The sequence below is a fragment of the Prunus avium genome, chromosome 1 (assembly GCF_965620075.1).
Source record: "Prunus avium chromosome 1, drPruAviu1.hap1.1, whole genome shotgun sequence".
Classification (NCBI taxonomy): domain Eukaryota; kingdom Viridiplantae; phylum Streptophyta; class Magnoliopsida; order Rosales; family Rosaceae; genus Prunus; species Prunus avium.
In genome coordinates this window covers 41,605,303-41,624,960 of record NC_142284.1, presented here as the reverse complement: position 1 = coordinate 41,624,960, position 19,658 = coordinate 41,605,303, and the positions used below count along the sequence as shown (strand labels likewise).

At 38.7% G+C, this 19,658-nt stretch overlaps 3 protein-coding genes across 3 annotated transcripts; 1 reads left to right on the top strand and 2 right to left on the bottom strand.

Annotated features, from left to right (window-relative positions):
* Positions 1 to 314: 314 nt before the first annotated feature.
* Positions 315 to 1,928, bottom strand: LOC110751249 (transmembrane emp24 domain-containing protein p24delta9). The gene is made up of 4 exons (XM_021951683.2): positions 1,604 to 1,928; positions 1,304 to 1,513; positions 785 to 861; positions 315 to 695 (listed from the first exon to the last, which is right to left on the bottom strand). The coding sequence occupies exons 1-4, from the start codon at positions 1,808 to 1,810 to the stop codon at positions 551 to 553; spliced, it is 639 nt and encodes a 212-aa protein (XP_021807375.1). The 5' UTR covers positions 1,811 to 1,928; the 3' UTR covers positions 315 to 550.
* A 2,499-nt stretch (positions 1,929 to 4,427) lies between these two features.
* On the top strand, positions 4,428 to 8,865 carry LOC110751411 (O-fucosyltransferase family protein). Its single transcript, XM_021951884.2, has 8 exons — positions 4,428 to 5,144; positions 5,936 to 6,003; positions 6,083 to 6,171; positions 6,261 to 6,423; positions 6,736 to 7,025; positions 7,411 to 7,615; positions 8,049 to 8,206; positions 8,293 to 8,865. The coding sequence occupies exons 1-8, from the start codon at positions 4,889 to 4,891 to the stop codon at positions 8,564 to 8,566; spliced, it is 1,503 nt and encodes a 500-aa protein (XP_021807576.1). The 5' UTR covers positions 4,428 to 4,888; the 3' UTR covers positions 8,567 to 8,865.
* A 1,895-nt stretch (positions 8,866 to 10,760) lies between these two features.
* LSMT-L (Rubisco methyltransferase family protein) lies at positions 10,761 to 13,394 on the bottom strand. The gene is made up of 6 exons (XM_021951874.2): positions 12,797 to 13,394; positions 12,652 to 12,680; positions 12,133 to 12,344; positions 11,903 to 12,028; positions 11,308 to 11,715; positions 10,761 to 11,198 (listed from the first exon to the last, which is right to left on the bottom strand). Exons 1-6 carry the CDS (start codon positions 13,306 to 13,308, stop codon positions 10,986 to 10,988), a joined length of 1,500 nt encoding a protein of 499 aa, XP_021807566.1. The 5' UTR covers positions 13,309 to 13,394; the 3' UTR covers positions 10,761 to 10,985.
* Positions 13,395 to 19,658: the final 6,264 nt, after the last annotated feature.

Genomic DNA, 19,658 nt, shown 5'->3' with positions numbered 1-19,658 from the left:
AGGAAGGATTCACTTTCCCTCCTACTTTCCCATGTGCTAGGAATCGCTTTCCCATGCCTGACTTACCAAACATGGGAAAGGAATTGATTTCCCATGCCCAAGATTCCTTTCCCATGAACCAAACGCAGCATAAAGGTTGCTCATGTGATAAACCTTGGCAAAATCAAAGCTCTTGTTTGGATATTTTGAAGATAAGAGAACAAGAGAAATTGGTATGTATTCCGTAACCCGAAGATAATTTTCGAGAGTGGCAAAGCTGATGTAAAAACAGAGACCTTCTGTGAGAGAAAATGATAGGAGAATTAACTCAAAACTTGGAATACAAGATGGCTATTATCAACTTCAAAACAACTCTTATGCTGTAGTCAAGATTTGGTTGTCCTACTTCATCTAACAATCTGATCTGATAATTATTATATTCCAACATACAATGTTCTGTAAAATATTTTACAAAAAGCATTAAAAGATGGAATTATAAAACTCCTCTCTGGAACTAGAAAACTCTTTTTTCTATTTTTCTTTTCTGGCAATGCCTCTCTCTGGAATAAAATTAGATGAGCTTCTTTTTCTCAAAAAAGGTCTTCAAGTGCCACCATTGCAAAGCTGCAACCGATGAGCAAACGAAAAGCGAGAGCAAACTAAACCAAGCCATTCTGGAGTTGGTTGTTCTGTTAAGCTCCTGCATTTCTTCTTCCCTGAAACAAACATTAAGCCCAAAAAAATGACGAAATGATGAATATCTGTGTTCCACGAAATGTTCAAACGAAAGAGAACGATTGCTTACCTTTGACGGAGATAGAACATTTCCTCATGAATGGAAGTAACAGTATCAAACAACTTTTTAAGCTCTAATTCCATAACCTGGCATTTTAAGAAGAAGAAAAAAAGGCATAAGATGGTCTCTTCATCTCAACTCGAACAATTGCAAACAAAATCATTTGGGGAAGAAAATTTACTACATTATTACAAAAATACATGCTTTCTTCCTTGTGTGAAACCACAAATTTCAAACAAAATCCATCTTAGCAATGGTTTAGCAGATTCACAATAAAACATATATTGTTCAAGCAATACACACAGAAACTAAGAAAAGCAATCAGACAATAATACATAGATAAATCAGAGTTGATTCACAATTCCCATGTTGCCAAACATCCAAGGAAACCAACTTCATTATGAACATAAACTAAATTCAATCGTTGTAAAAATCATATAACTCAATCGCGGATTATGTCGAAAAAAAAGAGTATATGAATAAGCAAGTAAATGTGAAGAAAAGTAGTAGGAATAGGAAAAGGCTTACATCGACAGAGCCTTTCTTGGCCACATTGGACCAGTCTTTAGCGGCGACGCCGGTCTTCCAATCGAATTCAATGGTCAACGTAATTTGGGGCTTGTGATCAGGCGCCCAGAAGCAGGCCATGTAATCTCCCGCCTCCGCCGCCACAAATGCGAACTGCCCCGATTCCACCAGCTCCGAGTAATGATAGTTATTCCCATAGTGCGACGTCACCTTCACATCGAAAATTCAATCTTTGTTTGTTTTCTTAATAAATAAATGAATAAAAAGTAGCCAAATTTGAAGAAATTAATTGAAGCGTACCCTGACGGTGAGCTTGTGAGAATCGGGAATGGGTTGGCCTTCGTTAGGGTTGACGACGCTGTACTTGCCGACCGTCATGGCATTGGCTTTTATGTCTTCCACGATGCATTTGGTGTGGCCCGATTGCAGCTCGAATCGCAGAGATTCCGATGTAGACGATAGAAACCCTAGGACTACAGCAGCAACGAGCAGACGCAACCCAGCCATGTTGTGAGTGACTCAGAGTGGACTCGGACTCGGAGAGAATTTTGGTAGAAAGGGGGGTTTTCGATCTTCGTTCTCTTCGGAGAAGAGTCAGAATCTGGAATCCTAGTGTAGATTTCAAGCTTTGGGCCATTGGGCCTGTGAGGCTTTTATGTCAGGCTCGACACGTGTTTCTCTCTGATTCGCTGGGACACGTAATTCAAAAGGTTGGAGTGTTGTTCTCTTTTCGCTTCTTTTTTTTTTTGTAATAAATATTTTGGGCCAATGTGGGAGTTTGGGGAGCTTCTATAATGAGGAGCTAATTTGAGGAGGTTATGTGAGGAGGCCCATCTCACCATCAAAAGGGGTGTGGACCTCCCAATGCACCCCCCCCACCCATGTACTTTGTTTTTGGTTATTGATGGTGAGATTTCACCTCCTCAAATAACCTCCTCAAATTAGCTCCTCATTCTAGCCTTTCCGGGGAGTTTGACAGAATTCAAATGTTTGGCCCAATTTCAAGCTAAAATTAACTTTGCAAATAGCAGCCCTTTTCAATGAAGGCTTTTCATTTAGGGGCCAGCCTACAATGTGATATAATGGTATAGGACTATAGGTTTTTCGTTTTGTTTTTGCAAAGTGATGTCCTTACTATTTTAATGTACTAAATGGGGGATCGACCTCGGATGCAAGGGGGCAGAAACAGTGATTTGATCAACTGGCTTAATTCACGTCTGATTTAAGACAATAGATTTCAGCAAAGAGAAAGTTGAAAACATATTTTTGTAATGAAAGAATTTCAAAATATATTTAAGAAAGAAACATGGATTTCCACCCAACAAAAAAAAAAAACATGGATTTTATGTTGAGATGCAATTTACAGTATGAATTCAGCCTGCAAAATCCATTAGATCATTGAACCAAAAGGGTTCCCAAAAATTGCCATATATGACAGTGTTAATGCATGCAAGGTCAGATGTGCTTTGTCTTCATATGTAAGTGTAACATCATTATCAGCATTTACTGCATATTTAATACAGCATATTAGAAAAATTAAAGCTTTGGCCTGTGACTATTATTTTTCATCATCCTTACATTAATTTGGGCATTTTTTATAAAAATTTATTTGGAATTTGCTGTCAAGCTTTCAATTCTGGAATCTGGATTGACAGTTGCTATGTAGTAGTCTGTACCTTTCTTAAACTGAATAAGCTTTGGTGCTTTTCACTGTCATAATAAACTCATTCATAGGTCATCCGTAAAATAAAAAATCATCTAGATTCGTATTAGATAAAACGGAAACGAAGATGTGGATAATCAAATGGTAAACACTTTTTAATTTAGCCGATTTCTTGCATAAATAATTCTTGAAAGAGAACCTCAAAATTGAACATTCCAATCATGGTTACTTTGAATTGGGAAAATATATGATGATGCATTGTCCTTGTTACTATTTCAGTGTCTCCCCCTAAATTATACAAGCACCATGATTCATGACATTTCTGCACTTCACCTACGTTCCACGCACACAAAGTACACAATACAAATTATAATTGCTTCACAGACTCACCAGCCACTGCATTTTTGCCCACTTGCCCCACGTTTTCAGAAACTGAGAGTCAAAACCTTTCGTGAAAGGAAAGCTTTGCATTGGGGAAAAGGGAATTGATGAACTATCTGAAGACCAGAATTGACACAACAAGGTTTCACGTTTTTCATGCGCATACACTATTATAATAACAGGCAGCGTTTCCTTAAAGTTATCAACTGTCTATTGACAGCTTTATGGCTGTTTGTTACACTGACTTCAGTTCGTTTTCTCTTACGTTCTTGGTTTTTCCAAAATTTACCAACCTTTGCGAAAACACAAATTTATCTCAGATATGCAATGCATGCGCTGCGTTACTTCAGTCGTTGCTATGCTTGAAACAAAGCGTGTGGAAAGTAATGTTCTTTTTCGTTAGAATGAGAGGATGAGAGTCGAATTTTAATCCGATATGCTTCGTTGATCGGCAAAGGGATTGGCGCATGCTATATATAATATAAGTTATAACCAACCAACAAAAAGGGATCACTAATTTTATAATCATCTTGATTTCAGAAGACTCCTAAGCCTAACCCTCGTATTTTAATTTGGCTTAATTATTAAAATCCCCTTGAATTCATCAATCAATTTGCGAATCTTATAATTAAAATGGATAGATATGGAGGCTGATAGTAGACTTTATGTATCGCAAAAGACATGCATGCACATTATCAAACTGCATCATTCATTACGTTTGATTTGAACTTAAAAAAAAGTAAAACAAAATAAAATAAATATACGGGCAGGTCGGTGGTTTGAATTTTATCCTATTGTTTTATTATGTTACATAGAAAAATTATAATTTATTCCTTAATTTAGAAGAAGGAGAATCTGAGAATAAAAAAGCAGATCATGGCTTTCCTCTTTGCACTGTATACTTTAATAAGCGATCCAATTTTACAGGTAAAAAAACAAATTTGACAGTACTTACTTACTGCCCCCCCAAAAAAAAATAAAAAATTGACAGGACTTACCAGAAGAAGGCACAACTAAATTCCAGTAAAACTGTAAAATTTGCAGATTATATATATATTGTGATAGGAACAAATCGGACTCGTGAGAACCGGAGGTTGGGATCTTTCTCTCGAACGCTATCGCTACAAAAATACCTGAATCCAACCAACAAATATTCTTTTTATTATTTTCATCTCGTATTTTTTATTTTTTATTTTATAAAAAAAAAAGTTCATATAGCAAGTAGCCGAGAAAAAGAAGATTTTCCCGGAGAAAGGAAAGGAAAGAAAAGAAAATCATAAAGTGTCTGGCGGTTGCATTGGGTTATCCATTTTACTCGTGATTTTCACCCTCCTACCTCTCTCTCCACCGATCCTTGGCAAAGTTCTGTTCTTTGTTCTGTTTCAAAATCAAGGCTTTGCCCGAGCTAGGGCTAAGGTTCCCAAGTGTGTTGATTTGACAATGTGTGCTTGAGATTGGGGATTTCATGAGCGGAACTTCATTGGGCATTTGGGAATTTTGGGATTGATCGATGAAACGGCGATGTGGTGTGTGAAAGAGGAATGGAGGTTAGATCTGAGGGTGGTATACAGGTGCGTTGCGATAAGCTTCCGGCGCCGGTGATTGCGAGAACGCGTCTACAGGTGTGGTTCATCCGGGTGTGTTCAAGCTTGTTTCTTTGGACGTGTTTGGTTCAGTTAGTGGCGGTTGGTGAGCTATGGCATCCACATTTGCTCTCCAATATAACCAATCGGATTTCGGCAATTACGCAGGATCCACTTCCGGCGGTTCCGTCGCCGCCGCCTCTTCTCCCTGCAAGTGAGTTTTTAGATTAAAAAAGATATATATATTTTTTTATACTGAAAATTGTTCAAATAGTGCAGAGTATCTTTGTTACTGTTACTAGTATTGAGCTTGAATGTGATTGCTGTAGTTCATAATTAGAGAGTAGTGCACCTGGATATGGCTCCCTCAGTTGAGGTCTGCACATTCTAGTGTTTTTATATATGCATGAATTTGAATGTTTTAGTTCGTGAATTGAGAGTTCTGGCACATGAAATTTGCGCTTGTGATCCCATTTGACAATGCAGGATCGCTGTGTATAAATTTGGAGACTTTGAGGTCAAGGATAAGTGGATAGGATTGTTTTTAGTTATGGAATGGAGAATTCTTTTTTTTAGGGTCAGGTGTGTTTATATAGATTGATGTCTAATATTTGTCGGCACCAGGCCTGCAGTCTTTAAGAGGTGTGTGTGGAGGTATCAATGACGTATGAAATGAATGCTTACAAAAACTGTAGTTTTGGAACTCCGTTTACTGTTGAAAGTTAAAATTGGCTTTCATGAGAAGCTCATTCTTTCTAAGTAATTATGAAATTGTGAAATAGGTTGTGTGGTAAATGTACTGTACTCTGTTGAAGTTGCCCACAAATTACCCTAAGTTATTGAAAAATTATTTTCTTCGACCAACAATGGTTCATCATTTGTTTGTTGTGTTTTTACATTCCCACATATGTGGGAGAAGCAATCTCATGCATGCTCTGTGTGTGGTAAGGCTAATATGTGCAATATGAAGTTGAAAAATAGGCCTAATGACCTGATTTTTTGCAGGAAATTATACAAGTAATGGGTTTCTTAGAGTTTCCTGCAATGGGGGCTTGAATCAAATGCGTGCTGCGGTTTGTGCTGTGTTTTTCTTTTCTTTTCCTTCTTCCTTTATCCCATGTCTAGCTATTGATAGCAACTTTTGCATTTCAGATCTGCGACATGGTGACTGTTGCTCGGCTTTTAAATCTCACATTGGTTGTTCCGGAGCTTGATAAGACATCTTTCTGGGCTGATCCTAGGTATAATCATCGATCTAAATGGAACTGTGATTTAACGAACTCCTTTAATTGCTGCTTTAGGATTTCAACTGTTAGTGTTCTTTTTGCAGTAATTTTGAGGATATCTTTGATGTAAGACATTTCATTGATTCGCTGAGAGATGAAGTCCGAATTGTCAGAAGACTGCCGAAAATGTTTAGTAGGAAATATGGGCATAAACCATTCGAGATGCCTCCTGTTAGTTGGTCGAACGAAAGATATTATCTGGAACAGGTTTGTATACTTGCTTGCCAGTTTATTTTGGGTGAAGAATATATTGCTTATGAAGTTAACAACTTTCTTTAAATTATGTTAGCTCCTTATCATCCTATGCATTGCATGCATTCACTTGTGCCTAATTTAGATATGTAATTAAAACATATTCCAAATTGTAGTGTGATCAAATATATTTTTCTGTTTTTTGGGCCTAAGTGAGTTTATCTATTCTTTCTACATCCTGATTGAATGCATTTGATTCCATTATGCAGAAGTTTTAACTTTTAAGTGATGCGTCCTGATTCAGTGCCTTGATGCCATTTTATGCAGATTTTGCCACTTATTAGCAAGCATAAGGTGTTGCACTTTAACAGAACGGATGCACGTGTGGCAAACAATTGGATACCTCTTGATCTTCAGAAACTCAGGTGTCGTGTTAATTTCCAGGCACTGAAGTTCACTCCTCAGATTGAGACTTTGGGGTACAAATTGGTTCGTATACTCCAGGAGAAGGGACCTTTTGTGGCTTTGCATCTAAGGTATGAGATGGACATGTTGGCTTTCTCAGGTTGCACTCATGGATGCACTGAGGAAGAAGCTGCGGAGCTCAAACGATTGAGGTTTGTCATGTTTAAAATTTGACAATAGTTTTTTGAATGCTTATTTGAAATTCTGATGAACACTTGTCATGAGTAAAAATGTTATTCGGCTTGCTTGATTTTTAAACAGGCATATGCTTTAAACAATACTGTTCGTATCAAGAAAATATTACTGTTGCTAGTAGATGATATAACAGTTGAGAAAGAAAATCCATGACTCATAGATTTGTGTTCTTTCCCACCTTGTGTTTCTTGTGCCTTAGGCTCTTGGTGGAGCAGGATTATTACCTTTAATCATCCTGGCTAAAGTTTTCTTTTGTCTACTTGACACAAGTTTCTTATGACCAAGGTTGTTTATATTGAGTTGTACTCACTTGCAATGTCTGTTGGCATACCTTTCATTCAGATATGCATATCCTTGGTGGAGAGAGAAAGAGATAGTGTCTGAAGAGAAGAGATCACACGGTTTGTGTCCTCTGACACCTGAGGAGAGCGCATTGCTTTTGCAAGCATTGGGTTTTCATAAGGACACACAGATCTATATAGCAGCTGGTGAGATTTATGGTAGTGAAAGGAGACTTGCCCCGTTAAGAGCTGCATTTCCACGAATTGTGAGTTTGTTTGCTTTATTCTGTAGCCTATTTACTTTTGCGGATTTGGGACTTCTGATATTAGTAACTTTGCTGAGTGGTAACACGTGTGCTTTGCCACAATTCTGGTTATCCTTCTATCATAAGTAATACCTTGTCAAGACTTAGGTCATATAGACACCTTTCCTACTCATTTGGTGGTCAAGGTCCATCACTGGAGTTGAGGGTGCCCTTTGATGGGTTTACCTGAATACATGAAAAGCTAATTGTTGATCAAACTGTAGTTCTAACCAGTGGGGAAGCCATTGTCATTTACCTGTTTATTTGATAAAAGCAGAGGATCTGAGAGGTCCCATTGAAGGGTCCAACTTGACTCTAAAATATTTATGTCCATACTGGCTATGTACTTGTTGTGGTCTTCGTAAAATAATGTTTTCTTACTTATTTACTTCAGGTTAAAAAAGAAAGTCTTCTCTCCCTGGAGGAGTTGCAACAATTTCAGAATCATTCATCTCAAATGGCTGCTTTGGATTTTATAGTTTCGGTAGCTAGTAATACTTTCGTTCCTACATATGATGGGAACATGGCGAAACTTGTTGAAGGTCACCGAAGGTATGCGGACACTCTCACAAGGTGGGATGGGTTTTTGTTTTATAAAATACCAAAGAAATTCACTCCTCTAATTATATTTCGTGCAGGTACCTTGGGTTTAAGAAAAGCATCTTGCTAGATAGGAAAAGACTTGTGGAGTTGTTGGACATGCATCTGAATGGGACACTTTCATGGAATGAGTTTTCAGTTGCTGTACGATCCACTCATGAGAAGAGAATGGGACAGCCAACTCGACGTCGAGTTGTTGCAGACAAGCCGAAGGAGGAAGATTATTTTTATGCAAATCCTCAAGAGTGCCTCTGCGAGGGAACAAATTGTGACGACTTGCTTAGCCCTAGCAACTCAAGTGAAGGTGGGTGACTGCAAGCGATCAAATCTGGAACCTCCTTCCACAATTGTTTTAAGAGAGTGGTCAACAAATCCATGTGGCAGTGGCTTTCATATTAGTAAGCATGTACACACACACATGAGAGTTTTGTAGGAAACGGCGAAAAAGAGACTGAGTTCCCAATTTGGGCTTCTAAAGATGTATTCATTCGTTTTCAATCTTTAAATTTGTCCATAAATTTGTTTGTTTTCTTCATGTATTTGACAACTTGACATGAATTCACTGCTGTTCATTTCTATAAATTATAATTAACACGAGTACAGTCGAAAAAGTTTGTCCCGTTCATGAGAAACAAAAATGAGTGATGCAATTAATTACCACATGAATTCCACGCTTCTGCACGGATTCATCTAGTTTGATCAATTATGCTCTGTTTGGATGAAGGAATTGCCAATTACATAGAATTCTAAAATGACGGAATTTAGATTTCCGTCATTTCAATTTCTGGCAATTGAAGATTTCAGTGTTTGGATTTATGTATGCCGGATTTTGTAAATGACAGAAATTGACAATTTCAATGTTTGGATAGCTCATGTAAATTATAAATGACAGAAATTAAATATTTCGAAATAACAAAAAAACTGATATCTGACATAGAAGGTATTCCTCGAAGTATAAAATAACATATCGTTTGATGAACTAAATAACTCAACTTAAACAAACAGAGCATATTAGCAAACCAAATCACTCCCCACGTGCAATAAACATCAGCAACATACTCTTTTTTTTCTCAATTGGGAGTGCCTTCATCATCTGAAATTGTTTGTCATTTTCTATCAGCCAAGCACATGCTTTGAGTTGTTCATTTTCACTAAGACCTGGTACTGCTTGTACTTCATCATATACATCTGTTGGATCAAGGTTCTTAGTATCAGCATGGATAAACTCTTCAAATGATCATGGCATATAAGACTCTGTTAAATTGCCGACTAATTGTTTCGATTGAACGGTAATAGTCAAAATCAATAACTCTGTATTTCAAGTTGTGAGCAATTATTTTCAAAAATATTGCTACAGATTCTTCAATTGAAATATTTCTTGTTCGAACCAACCCACCATTTTCTTCTAAAATTCTACATAACTTTTTTAATGCACTTTTGCTAATTCGAAATTGATCAATACAATCAACTTCTTTTCCATTGTACATACGGTTCAAATAAGATCGCCTTTCTTCATCCCAATCATGTGAAGGCTCTTTAACACAAAAATTATCATAATACCATTGTACTAGCGTAACCATAAAAGAGATCATTGTACAGACAATAATTTTCCTTCTCTTCACTATAGCACGCTTCTGTCTTAACCTCTTTAACATGTTATCAATATTAACAGTAGCCATACCTGTTTATATGTGTGAATTAAATAACTATAGAGCAGGAAACAATATAGACAGCAGAGAAGACAAAAACACAAAACAACTATAGAGTAAATCACGACTTCCTTTGCTGGTTTAAATGGATACCATTAAAAAGGGAATAGTCTAGTTAAATCCCACATCCTCAAATTGACGAGTTTGAAACTAAACTATGGTACTAAAGTATCTCCTGAAAGCATACTCATGGTTCAAGCTTAAAGAAACATCATTAGTACTTATTATATGCTTTGCTTTGATGTTCGCTTAAGAATGCTTTTACCAGAGAAGGATTATTACAACAGTTGAATTAAAACGTAGATAAGAATTAAGACATCACTATGACAAATTTAGGCATCAGTAAACGCAAAGATCACAAAACCCATTCAACACGTTCATAAATTTAGTCAGAAACACCCAATTTTATGATGCTTCTTACTTCTCTTGCTCGCAGCTTTTTTTATAAAGCGACAAGGCAATCTGTTGTTCAGGGTTTCATAGGTTTATAAAGCGTTAAGGCAGTCTGCTCCAAACTTGGCGCTGTTTTTAAGTTTGGCGCTTTTTTTTTTTTTTTTTCATTAAAATTTTGGCGTTTTTTATTTATTTAAATTTTGGCACAACGGAAAATATGAATTCCCGCACTGTGGAAATTGTGAAATGACGCCTATTTTGGTGGAAATTAAACTCGGGAATTTGATGCCTCAATTTCCATGATTTTTTCCGCGCATCATTTAATAAATTCCGCGCTTAAATTGCCAAACAAGGGAATTGTCAATTTCTCATCTTAAATTCCCGACTTTTAGCTAAATTCCGAGTTATTTTCCCTCATCCAAACGAAGGGTTAAGGTATAATTAAAATCCAAGAGCTAAAAATAGAATAAGTACACAAGGAGTAGCTCCAAGAAGCCAAAAAAAAAAAAAAAAAAAAATCTCTGGGATCCATCATTTTCTCATTCCAACCTTCACAGAATTCTGGTATTTTCAGCAAGGTAAACTGTAAACTAGAACCACTTATGACTTCTCAGTGACATGAATTTGCCCTACTTGGGCTCCCAGAAGATGATGTCTTCTAGCTCCCCGCAGAGGCCAAGATCCTTGAGCCTCCTTTCCTGGTAGTATTCCAATTGACGTAGTTCTGACTCCCTATCCTTGAAAATCCCATCAATATGCTGCAGCACCTTCTTCTCTCCATGTCTTATTCCTACTGCAATCTCAAGCCTTGGATTCAGTTTTGATTCTTTTAACTTCTCATCCTGCAATGAAACAATGTGCATTCAGTTGTTACAAGCCTACACCACTGGCTTGAAGCCTTAGAGAAAAGTTCCGGTGCCGCAAGGAGAATGGGCACAAATAAAAGCATACCTCTTCAATGGTGGTGGGATAGGCAGAAAGAGCAGATTTGCAGGCTTCTCGGACCACTCGGCATATGAGCTCTTCGTTGGCAGGGCTCACAGGCAGCTCAAGGTGTCCCCATATAGTGTTCCTGAATATAGATTCCAAGAGGAAAGCATCGGTACCTCCAAGAGCTACCAGCCGCAGATACGGAATCAATGCAGGTGGAAGTGAACGGTCCAAAAATATGTCGAAGTATGCAGTTGCTCCCAAACCATTAGACTCAGCAATGTCCAGCTTGTCACCATAAAATGGGTCTGACTCGGATATTTCCAGTGTTAAGGTAAATGCATCGCGATTTGCATTGGAAGAATCTATGAATCCGTAATCCAAAGCAAACTCAGCATTGCTCTTGTTTATATCATATTGGATGAAAACCTGTTGAGAAGCCTCATTACAAACCATATTATTTAATCTAATTCAAGGATCATTCAGAAATGGTTAGCGTCCATGCCATATAGGGAAGAAAAAAAGACCACAATTTCGGAAGCATGAGAGGCCTACAGAGTACAGACTATCAATGGACTACAATAAGAAGAAAAAACAGCAGCTAAAAAAACTTCACCTGCTCACCAGCCTTGAGAGCAACTGGGCTCCGTATAGAAAACAGATAATCCCAAGAGAAAAGACCTGCTGCTCCTTTGATCTCCCATGCATGCTCTTCTGTGGTTATGCTGGAACTATGGTTGATCTGATTAAAGATATCTTTTACTCAATATCAATGGAAACAAGCTGCTTGCATATTAACTGGAGCTAGCTCACAGATTGATTGTATTGGGAAGTCTCAAGCCTTACCAAGTCTGCAAGTGGGATCAAAACAAGGTTTTGACCGCGGAGGCGCGAGAATGCCCTGGATCTGAGTATACCGAATGCCCAAAAGAAATCATCCAATGTGATAGGAGATGGGAAAAGCTGCTTGTTAGGGAGGATGATTTCTTCTTCCACTTTTAGAAACTCACTCTGCACATACTCTTTTACACCCATTGTTGTGCTCAAAAGTTGGGTTCCTGCCAACCCCAATTCAATCATACTCCAGCGAAAGATTGCAACAATCAAGAACATTTTTTATATAAGATGTACATTCATTTTACTAGCCTCCAGATTACACACAGAACTCAAATTCCAGGCATAAAGATTATATTGTAACAAGTTAAAAACCATCATGGCATGTTTGATTAAAGCTTAAACTTTGATTTTCTAAATCATGTACAATATTAAATGTCCTTGCAAGTACAGATAGGTTTGTAGTACAATGAAGCTAAACAGAGTTGTAAATAATACTAAAAAAACCTGCAATCTAAGTAACTGGCTAACCTTGAAGCTCATCCAGCTCCTCTTCTGACCTGCACTGAAACCATCAAAACAAACTCTTTATCAACCCCCAAAATCTCAAACCCATAAAAAGGAAAATACAAAATTCCCAATTGTAGAAATTAAGCAATTAATCAGCCAAACCCACCAGAACACAGTTGAATTGGTGGATTCAGGAAGAATATCAAGGTAAAGCCTCCACTTGGAGTCGTCTCTGTACTTCTCTCTGAGCAAAAACAGAGCAACGGACACCCAAGGCTTCAACCCACTACAAACATTTCCAATCTCGGAGGCTGAAACGGCATCTGGGTTTATCCAGAGCCTCTTGGGGACCTCCAAAACGACCTCGTTTTTACCAATGTTTCTGTGGGCGACGAGCCCCATGCCTTCAGGGACCAAAGCAGGCTTTGCTGCAGGGGACTTGGCAGAGACCACGCCTTCGTCTCGGAGCCATTGCCAGAAGGTTTGAACAGCTGGAGGAAGTGATGGGTCGCATTGCAATGGGGAAGAAAGAGAGGTCACAGCAAGGACTGGTTTCTTGAGATGGGTTGGTGTCTTCGGTAACGAGGAGAAGTGTGTGAGTGTTGTGGAAAGCTTTGTTCTTGGAGTAGGGAAGAGGAAAGTGGAGGATGAAGAAGATAAAGTGAAGAGAGTGACCATTGTTTGATTGATCTCTCTCTTAATTTTCAGACTTTGTGTTTCAGATATCTGTCTGGGGTTTGATTGATTTATAGCTTCTGCTTATGGATAGGCTCTCTTGATGCGTTATCAAGTGTTTAATCAAATGCTAAAGGCTTTTTGTCTGAAATGGCCCCAAATTTAGCTCCAAAAACAGAAAAAACAGGCCCGAAATTTACCAAAAGAAAAGAAAACATTTTGGGAAATGGGTTTCAGTTTCGGGTTAGCAGGCCTTTGTATGATTGCAGACTTTATTAGGCTCTTAGAAATCAAATCATATGTTGTTGCTCACTATGGGCTTTATAGCCTTTCACCTTTCACCAACAAAAACAAAAACAAAAACAAAAGCCTTTCACCTTTCTTCACATGGGCTTTTGCTGTTTTTTCCGGTTAAATGCAAACAGTAGCCAAAACTACAAGAGGAGATGGTTTCTCACATACACATCTAAGGTGTCATAGGGGTTTAAACATCACCACTGATCTGCAAGCCAATGTTATTTTCCACTGAGTTAGATCCCTTTAGCCACACATGCTTTGCTTGAAGACTGATACATGGTCTTTGCGGAGACTTGTGTTTTTGATAAAATAGTACCCTAGAACTAGTCATTGTGACCCCCTCTGTGAGGGGGCACCTTCTCCGATAGCTTCCTAATGCCTTGCTTCTAGTAGATTTTGGTCAAGCACACAACTTAAGAATTTCCAAATCTCACACCAAAAAAAATTCCAAATCATTCAATTACACTCTCATTGATTTTTATTCTTTAAAACTTTAAAAAAAGATAAAGAAAACAAAAAGAGGCAAGGGTCAATCAATGCACACCCATTTTGGTTGCCAGATTATGAGATTGTAGAGACCAGATAAGCTCCTACCTATTAGAAATTGAAAGAAAATTAAAATTATTCAAAAATAAATTTCTACATTAATATGATGTGCTCAGAGTCATTGCATGCCTTAAACAAAGAAAATGAAGCCAATTACTTTTTCTTATTTATGAAATTTGGAACACTGATAAATAATATATTTGGTGATGTCAAGTGGTAGGAAAACTTGTTAGATGCAGCATAATCAGAGTAAAATATTCACACCAGGACTGTTATAAAGCACATTGATTTGTAATGCAAGTAAAAAAATTGAAAGAGAGCCGCCAACAAACGCTCGTTTTGGTATAGATCTCTTAGCTCGGTGGCCTTTGGTCCTTGGGGTGGTTGATTTGCATATTTAGGACTGGTTTTGATCTACTGTCGATCTCTATTTGGTGGAGGTGGAGTTGTCTGCTTTGGGCGGATATGTCATTCCTTGGTGCTGTGGATCATGTTTGTTGCTCTAAGCATACTGAAACCTCTTATGGTAGGGTGGATGATGACCGTTAATGCCCTCTCATTTATTGGTGTTTCTTGCTCCTAGCTCTTGGAGTCTGTTTCTCCACCATGGTTACTGGCTTTGATTTGAGTCTTATGGATACTCCTCATTTTCAACTTTGGGTGAGTGTTAAGCAATTTCGCAAGTGTACGAATCACACAAGTAGTTTAGAGTTAAGTGAAGTATTGTTCCTATAAAGAGTGATTAAATTACTAAGTTCCGAATGTGATTAACCCCAGATCTTATTTGAACGATTGAATGATGAGATTTGATTGATTAATTAACTCAAAATAATAAATAAAAGCAAGCATATAAAAATAAGGTGGCGAGTTTCAAATTATGAGAGCACTACTACAGCTTCCGATTTTTTTTTTTTTTTTTTTTGGTGAAATAAGGGAAACCCCCAGAAAACAACTAAGCCCCGCACATGAGTCGAGGCCTAGCAAGACCAAGTAAGTCATCCATCAACAGATAGCTAACCCAGACAGGAGCCTCATCAAAGAAGCAAATTCCCAAATCCAGATTATAACTCCAGTTTGCCAAACAATCGGCAACACAATTCTTTTCCCTGTAAATGTGGACAAGGTGACAAGTTCCAATTTGTCGCATGAGATCACAACAACTATGCACCAAAGCAGCAAGAGGATGGCATTGCAATGAATTGATTTGTTGAACAAGTGAGACAGCAACAGCAGCATCCATATCAATAGCAAGGTTAGTGACACCTTTTTCAACAGCAAGTTTTAGCCCAAAATATAGGCCCCAAACCTCAGCCTCCAAGATATGACCTTGGCCCAAATTCACAGCAAACCCGGCAATCCAGTCACCTGAGGAGTCACGGATAACACCTCCTGCTCCAATAATATTAGTGGCAGCCCTTCTAGAACCATCCACATTCAGCTTAAGTTGACCAATTGTAGGAGGTTCCCAAGCCAAAAAGACAAGTACTCTATCAGGTTTCTTGCCAGAGCCAATAGCGGCTTTAACCCACTCAACAACCGCAGTAAAGATGGTTTTCCTAGGATTAAAAGGAAAATCCACTGCAATGTTAAAAATCTGCTTGTTACGCCAATTCCAGATATACCAACAAGTAATGGCAAAAACAATATTCCAACCAATACCATCAGGTCCATTAACCTTAGAGAGCAAGTTGCCTAGGAACCAAGGTTTTAGCTCAGATAGGAAGAAGTGAGGAGAGGAATGTAAATTAACAACAGAATTCCATACCATCTTAGCCCTGGGACAGTCCCTAAGAATATGAATAACGGATTCAGTTTGCCAACCACACAAATGACAAGAAGGATCAGAATTTAGATTCCTCTTGGTTCTTTGCTCATTGGACAAGATTTTACCTTGATAAGCCAACCAAATGAATATGTGAATTTTGGGAGGGATTTTCATTCTCCACAAGTCATTCCAAAAGGGATCAACATCTCCCAATTCTCTAAAAAAAATAGAGTATGCAGATTTAACAGAGAATAAGCCATTTGAAGACATACCCCAGATTTGAGCATCATGTACAGAGTTCCCAAACCCAACAGGGACAGCAGTGATCTTTTGAACCAAATCTTCAGAAAGAGCATTCCTCAGCTGGTCCACATTCCACCAACCATTCCTAAAAAAGTTGTCAACGTTGCAATTCAAATCTTGGATATTCAACACCCCAATATGTTGCATTAGAGGTGTATCAAATAGCCATTTATCTGTCCAAAATTTGGCCAAATCACCCTTTCCAACCCTCCAGATCATTCCCTTTGCCAGCAGCTCAGCTCCAAAAAGAATACTGTTCCAAGTTGAGGAGCACAAATTTCTTGTTTTCAAATTAGGATCAATAATAGAATGACCCTTGAGGTATTTCTTTTCAAAAATCTGAGCCCATAAGCCATTATCTTTGTTGTGCATCCTCCAACCGATTTTAGCCAACAAAGCTTGATTCATGTCCCTAGCCTTCTTGAAACCCAAACCACCTTTGTTTTTAGGTCTACACAGTAGATTCCATTGGCAGAGGTGGACTTTCATCTTCCTATCACTTCCTCCCCAGAAGAAGTTCCTATTTAACCTGTCCAAATCTTCACAAATACTAACAGGCAATTTTGTGGTCTGCATAGAATATATGGGAATAGCAGATGTGACAGCATGGATTAGAGTGGCCCTCCCAGCTGAAGAAAGCAACTTACTTTTCCAATTGGCAAGCCTGCAATGAACCTTACTAAGCAAACTGCTGTAAGTGGATCGAGTTACCCTAGAGTGCAAGATGGGCATCCCCAAGTATTTTCCTAGGTTGTCTGTTGAAGGGGAGCCACAAATGAAACTGATCTCTTGAGCCAACGCCCTGCTGGTATTAGGAGAACAAAATACAGCAGACTTGTCAAAGTTGACAATTTGACCAGAGGCTTGACAAAATAAATCCAAGCATCCTTTCATCACCCTAGCTTGTTGCTTACTAGCTTCAGCGAAAAGGATTAAGTCATCAGCAAAAAACAAATGCGATACAGCAGGCCCAGTTTGGGAGGATTTAACAGGTTTCCATTTCCCCTTATTGATAGCATCAAAGATGATATGAGATAGCTTTTCTATGCAAACCACAAAGAGGTAGGGAGATAGGGGATCTCCTTGTCGAATACCATTCTTTGGAATAAAAGGTTGGGAAAGCTCGCCGTTAACACAAACTTGATATTTGACAGAAGAAACACAACTCATAACCAGCTGGATGAAATTACTGGGCAAGCCTATTTCACCAAGGACCTTTTCAATAAACTTCCAATTTAATCTATCATAGGCTTTAGATAGATCAATTTTCCAGGCAATGAAGCCCTTCTTACCCTTAGAACATTTGAACTTATGCATCAATTCCTGAGCAATGAGGATGTTATCTGTGATTTGTCTTCCAGAGATGAAACTAACCTGATTAGGACTGATGATTTTAGGCAGCATAGGCCTTAATCGAGCAACCAGTAATTTAGAAATTACCTTATAAAGAGTGCAACAAAGACTGATGGGTCTGAACTGCACCATGGATTGGGGGTTCTCAACCTTGGGGATCAGAGTGATTAGGGTATCATTGAGTTGCTCAGGGACAGAACATTCATGAAAAGCCGTACGAACCATGGCGAAGATGTCATCAGCACAGAGATCCCAATTCTTCTGATAAAAGGAGGCAGGGAACCCATCCACACCTGGTGCCTTAAGCCCTCCAATTTTAAACAAACTCTCCTTGACTTCAACCAGCTCAACACTCTTAACCAGGTAGTTCAAATCAGCCTCCTGAACAGAAGGATAAAGGTTGGGTATATCTTGAGTGGAGTCAAGAGAAACAGATTGTGAAAACAGAGCTGAAAAATAAGTGATTGCCAGCTCTTTAAGACCATCAGCATCTTCCACCCATACCCCATCACAATTCTTCAGTCTCTCAATCTTATTGCGCCTTCGCCTAATAATTGTAGTCATATGAAAAAATTTGGTATTTCTATCCCCTTCTTGCAACCATTTCAATCTAGACTTTTGTTGCCAGAATAAAGCTTCTTGATCAAGAATGCCATTGTACTCCCCAATCAGAACATCTTCAAGATTGCTCAAATCCAAATTTGGCCCTATACACAAAGCTTTCTGTATTCCAGCCAGCCTGGCTAAAATGATAGCTTTCTTCTGTCGAAGATGCCCAAAAACAGTAGTATTCCATTGTTTCAGAGGCTCAATTAAACAGCAAGATTTCTTCAACGCATCACCAGTTGCTTGCTCCCACCGTTGAGTGATAAACTCCTTGAACTCATCATGTTTCAACCACATTGCTTCAAATCTGAAGGGCCTATTAGTAGGAGAAGTAGTAAGACTGGACTTCAAACAAATTTTTATGGGGCTATGATCAGATTTGGTTCTTGGCAGATGTATCACATTAGCTTCAGCAAACAGCCCCCTCCACTGCAAGTTACATATTGCTCTATCAAGCCTTTCAAGAACTCTTTTATTTGTCCAAGTAAATTTAGGCCCAGAGTAGCCTAAATCCACCATATTGTGAGCATCAAACCAATTTCGAAAACCCCTCAGCCTAGAAACCTGCACACCACCCAATTTATCATCAGCAGCAAGCAATTCATTAAAGTCTCCCGCTAACATCCAAGGCAAGTTGTGACAGTCCGCAACAAAGCATAGATACTCCCACAGGTTTGCTCTTTTCACAGCACAAGGTTTAGCATAAATTGCTGAAAATAGCCAAGGGGCTTGACCATGCTCAGTGATACAAGCTGAGATGACCTGATCAGTTGTTCCAATGATATCTACTTTAACTTTAGTTTCGTTCCAAAGCAGCCATAAACCCCCAGAAAACCCAATCGGGTCAACAATCTCAAAACCAGAAAATCCAAGAGACTTCACCATTTTTACAGCTTTTTGACCACTAATCCGGGGTTCACAAACAAATAGAATGTCAAGACGGTGATTAGCAATTAACTCCATCATGTTAGAACGAAACTTGGTGCTACCAGCACCTCTAGCATTCCAGCATAACAAATTCATTAGAACCTTAAAACAAAGGAGAACTAAACAAAAAGAACAACTAAAAACTCCCATAGAAAGCCATAAAGGTCCACAACAGACCCAATAAAACCCACAACAAACTCAAAGGATACTCACAACAATTCAGCAAGTCCAATTGGAATTGGGGTTGAGCAACTCCATGGCCTCCCTCGGACTTTTGGTCAGAGTAAATAGGAACCCTCTGGGAATTGACAAGATTTCACAAAGTGGCACAGAGAGAAAACCAGCTGTGGGTTATTGAAGATAGGAACTGGGGTTTGGATTCAAAGTGGGGGATCTAAGGGAATGGGACGGGGAGGGGCTGGTGGTGTAGAACAGGGAGGAGGTTGTGGGTTGTTGAGATGGCGAAAGTGAGTGAAAAAAGTGGGTCGTTGAGAGGGTGGAGGGAAGTAAAATTAGGAGAAAGGAGGAAGCCCCAAAACAGGGAACATCTTTAAAA

Coding starts and splice junctions, on each gene's coding strand:
- LOC110751249 (XM_021951683.2), bottom strand. CDS start 1,810: ATGGCTGGGTTGCGTCTGCTCGTTGCTGCTGTAGTCCTAGGGTTTCTA. Junction 1,514..1,603: donor CTCACAAGCTCACCGTCAGG/GTACGCTTCAAT, acceptor TTCGATGTGAAG/GTGACGTCGCACTATGGGAA. Junction 862..1,303: donor CCAAGAAAGGCTCTGTCGAT/GTAAGCCTTTTC, acceptor TTAAAATGCCAG/GTTATGGAATTAGAGCTTAA.
- LSMT-L (XM_021951874.2), bottom strand. CDS start 13,308: ATGGTCACTCTCTTCACTTTATCTTCTTCATCCTCCACTTTCCTCTTC. Junction 12,345..12,651: donor GGAGCTGGATGAGCTTCAAG/GTTAGCCAGTTA, acceptor TGGGGTTGGCAG/GAACCCAACTTTTGAGCACA. Junction 12,029..12,132: donor TGATCCCACTTGCAGACTTG/GTAAGGCTTGAG, acceptor ATCTTTAATCAG/ATCAACCATAGTTCCAGCAT.
- LOC110751411 (XM_021951884.2), top strand. CDS start 4,889: ATGGAGGTTAGATCTGAGGGTGGTATACAGGTGCGTTGCGATAAGCTT. Junction 7,026..7,410: donor GCGGAGCTCAAACGATTGAG/GTTTGTCATGTT, acceptor CCTTTCATTCAG/ATATGCATATCCTTGGTGGA. Junction 7,616..8,048: donor GAGCTGCATTTCCACGAATT/GTGAGTTTGTTT, acceptor TATTTACTTCAG/GTTAAAAAAGAAAGTCTTCT.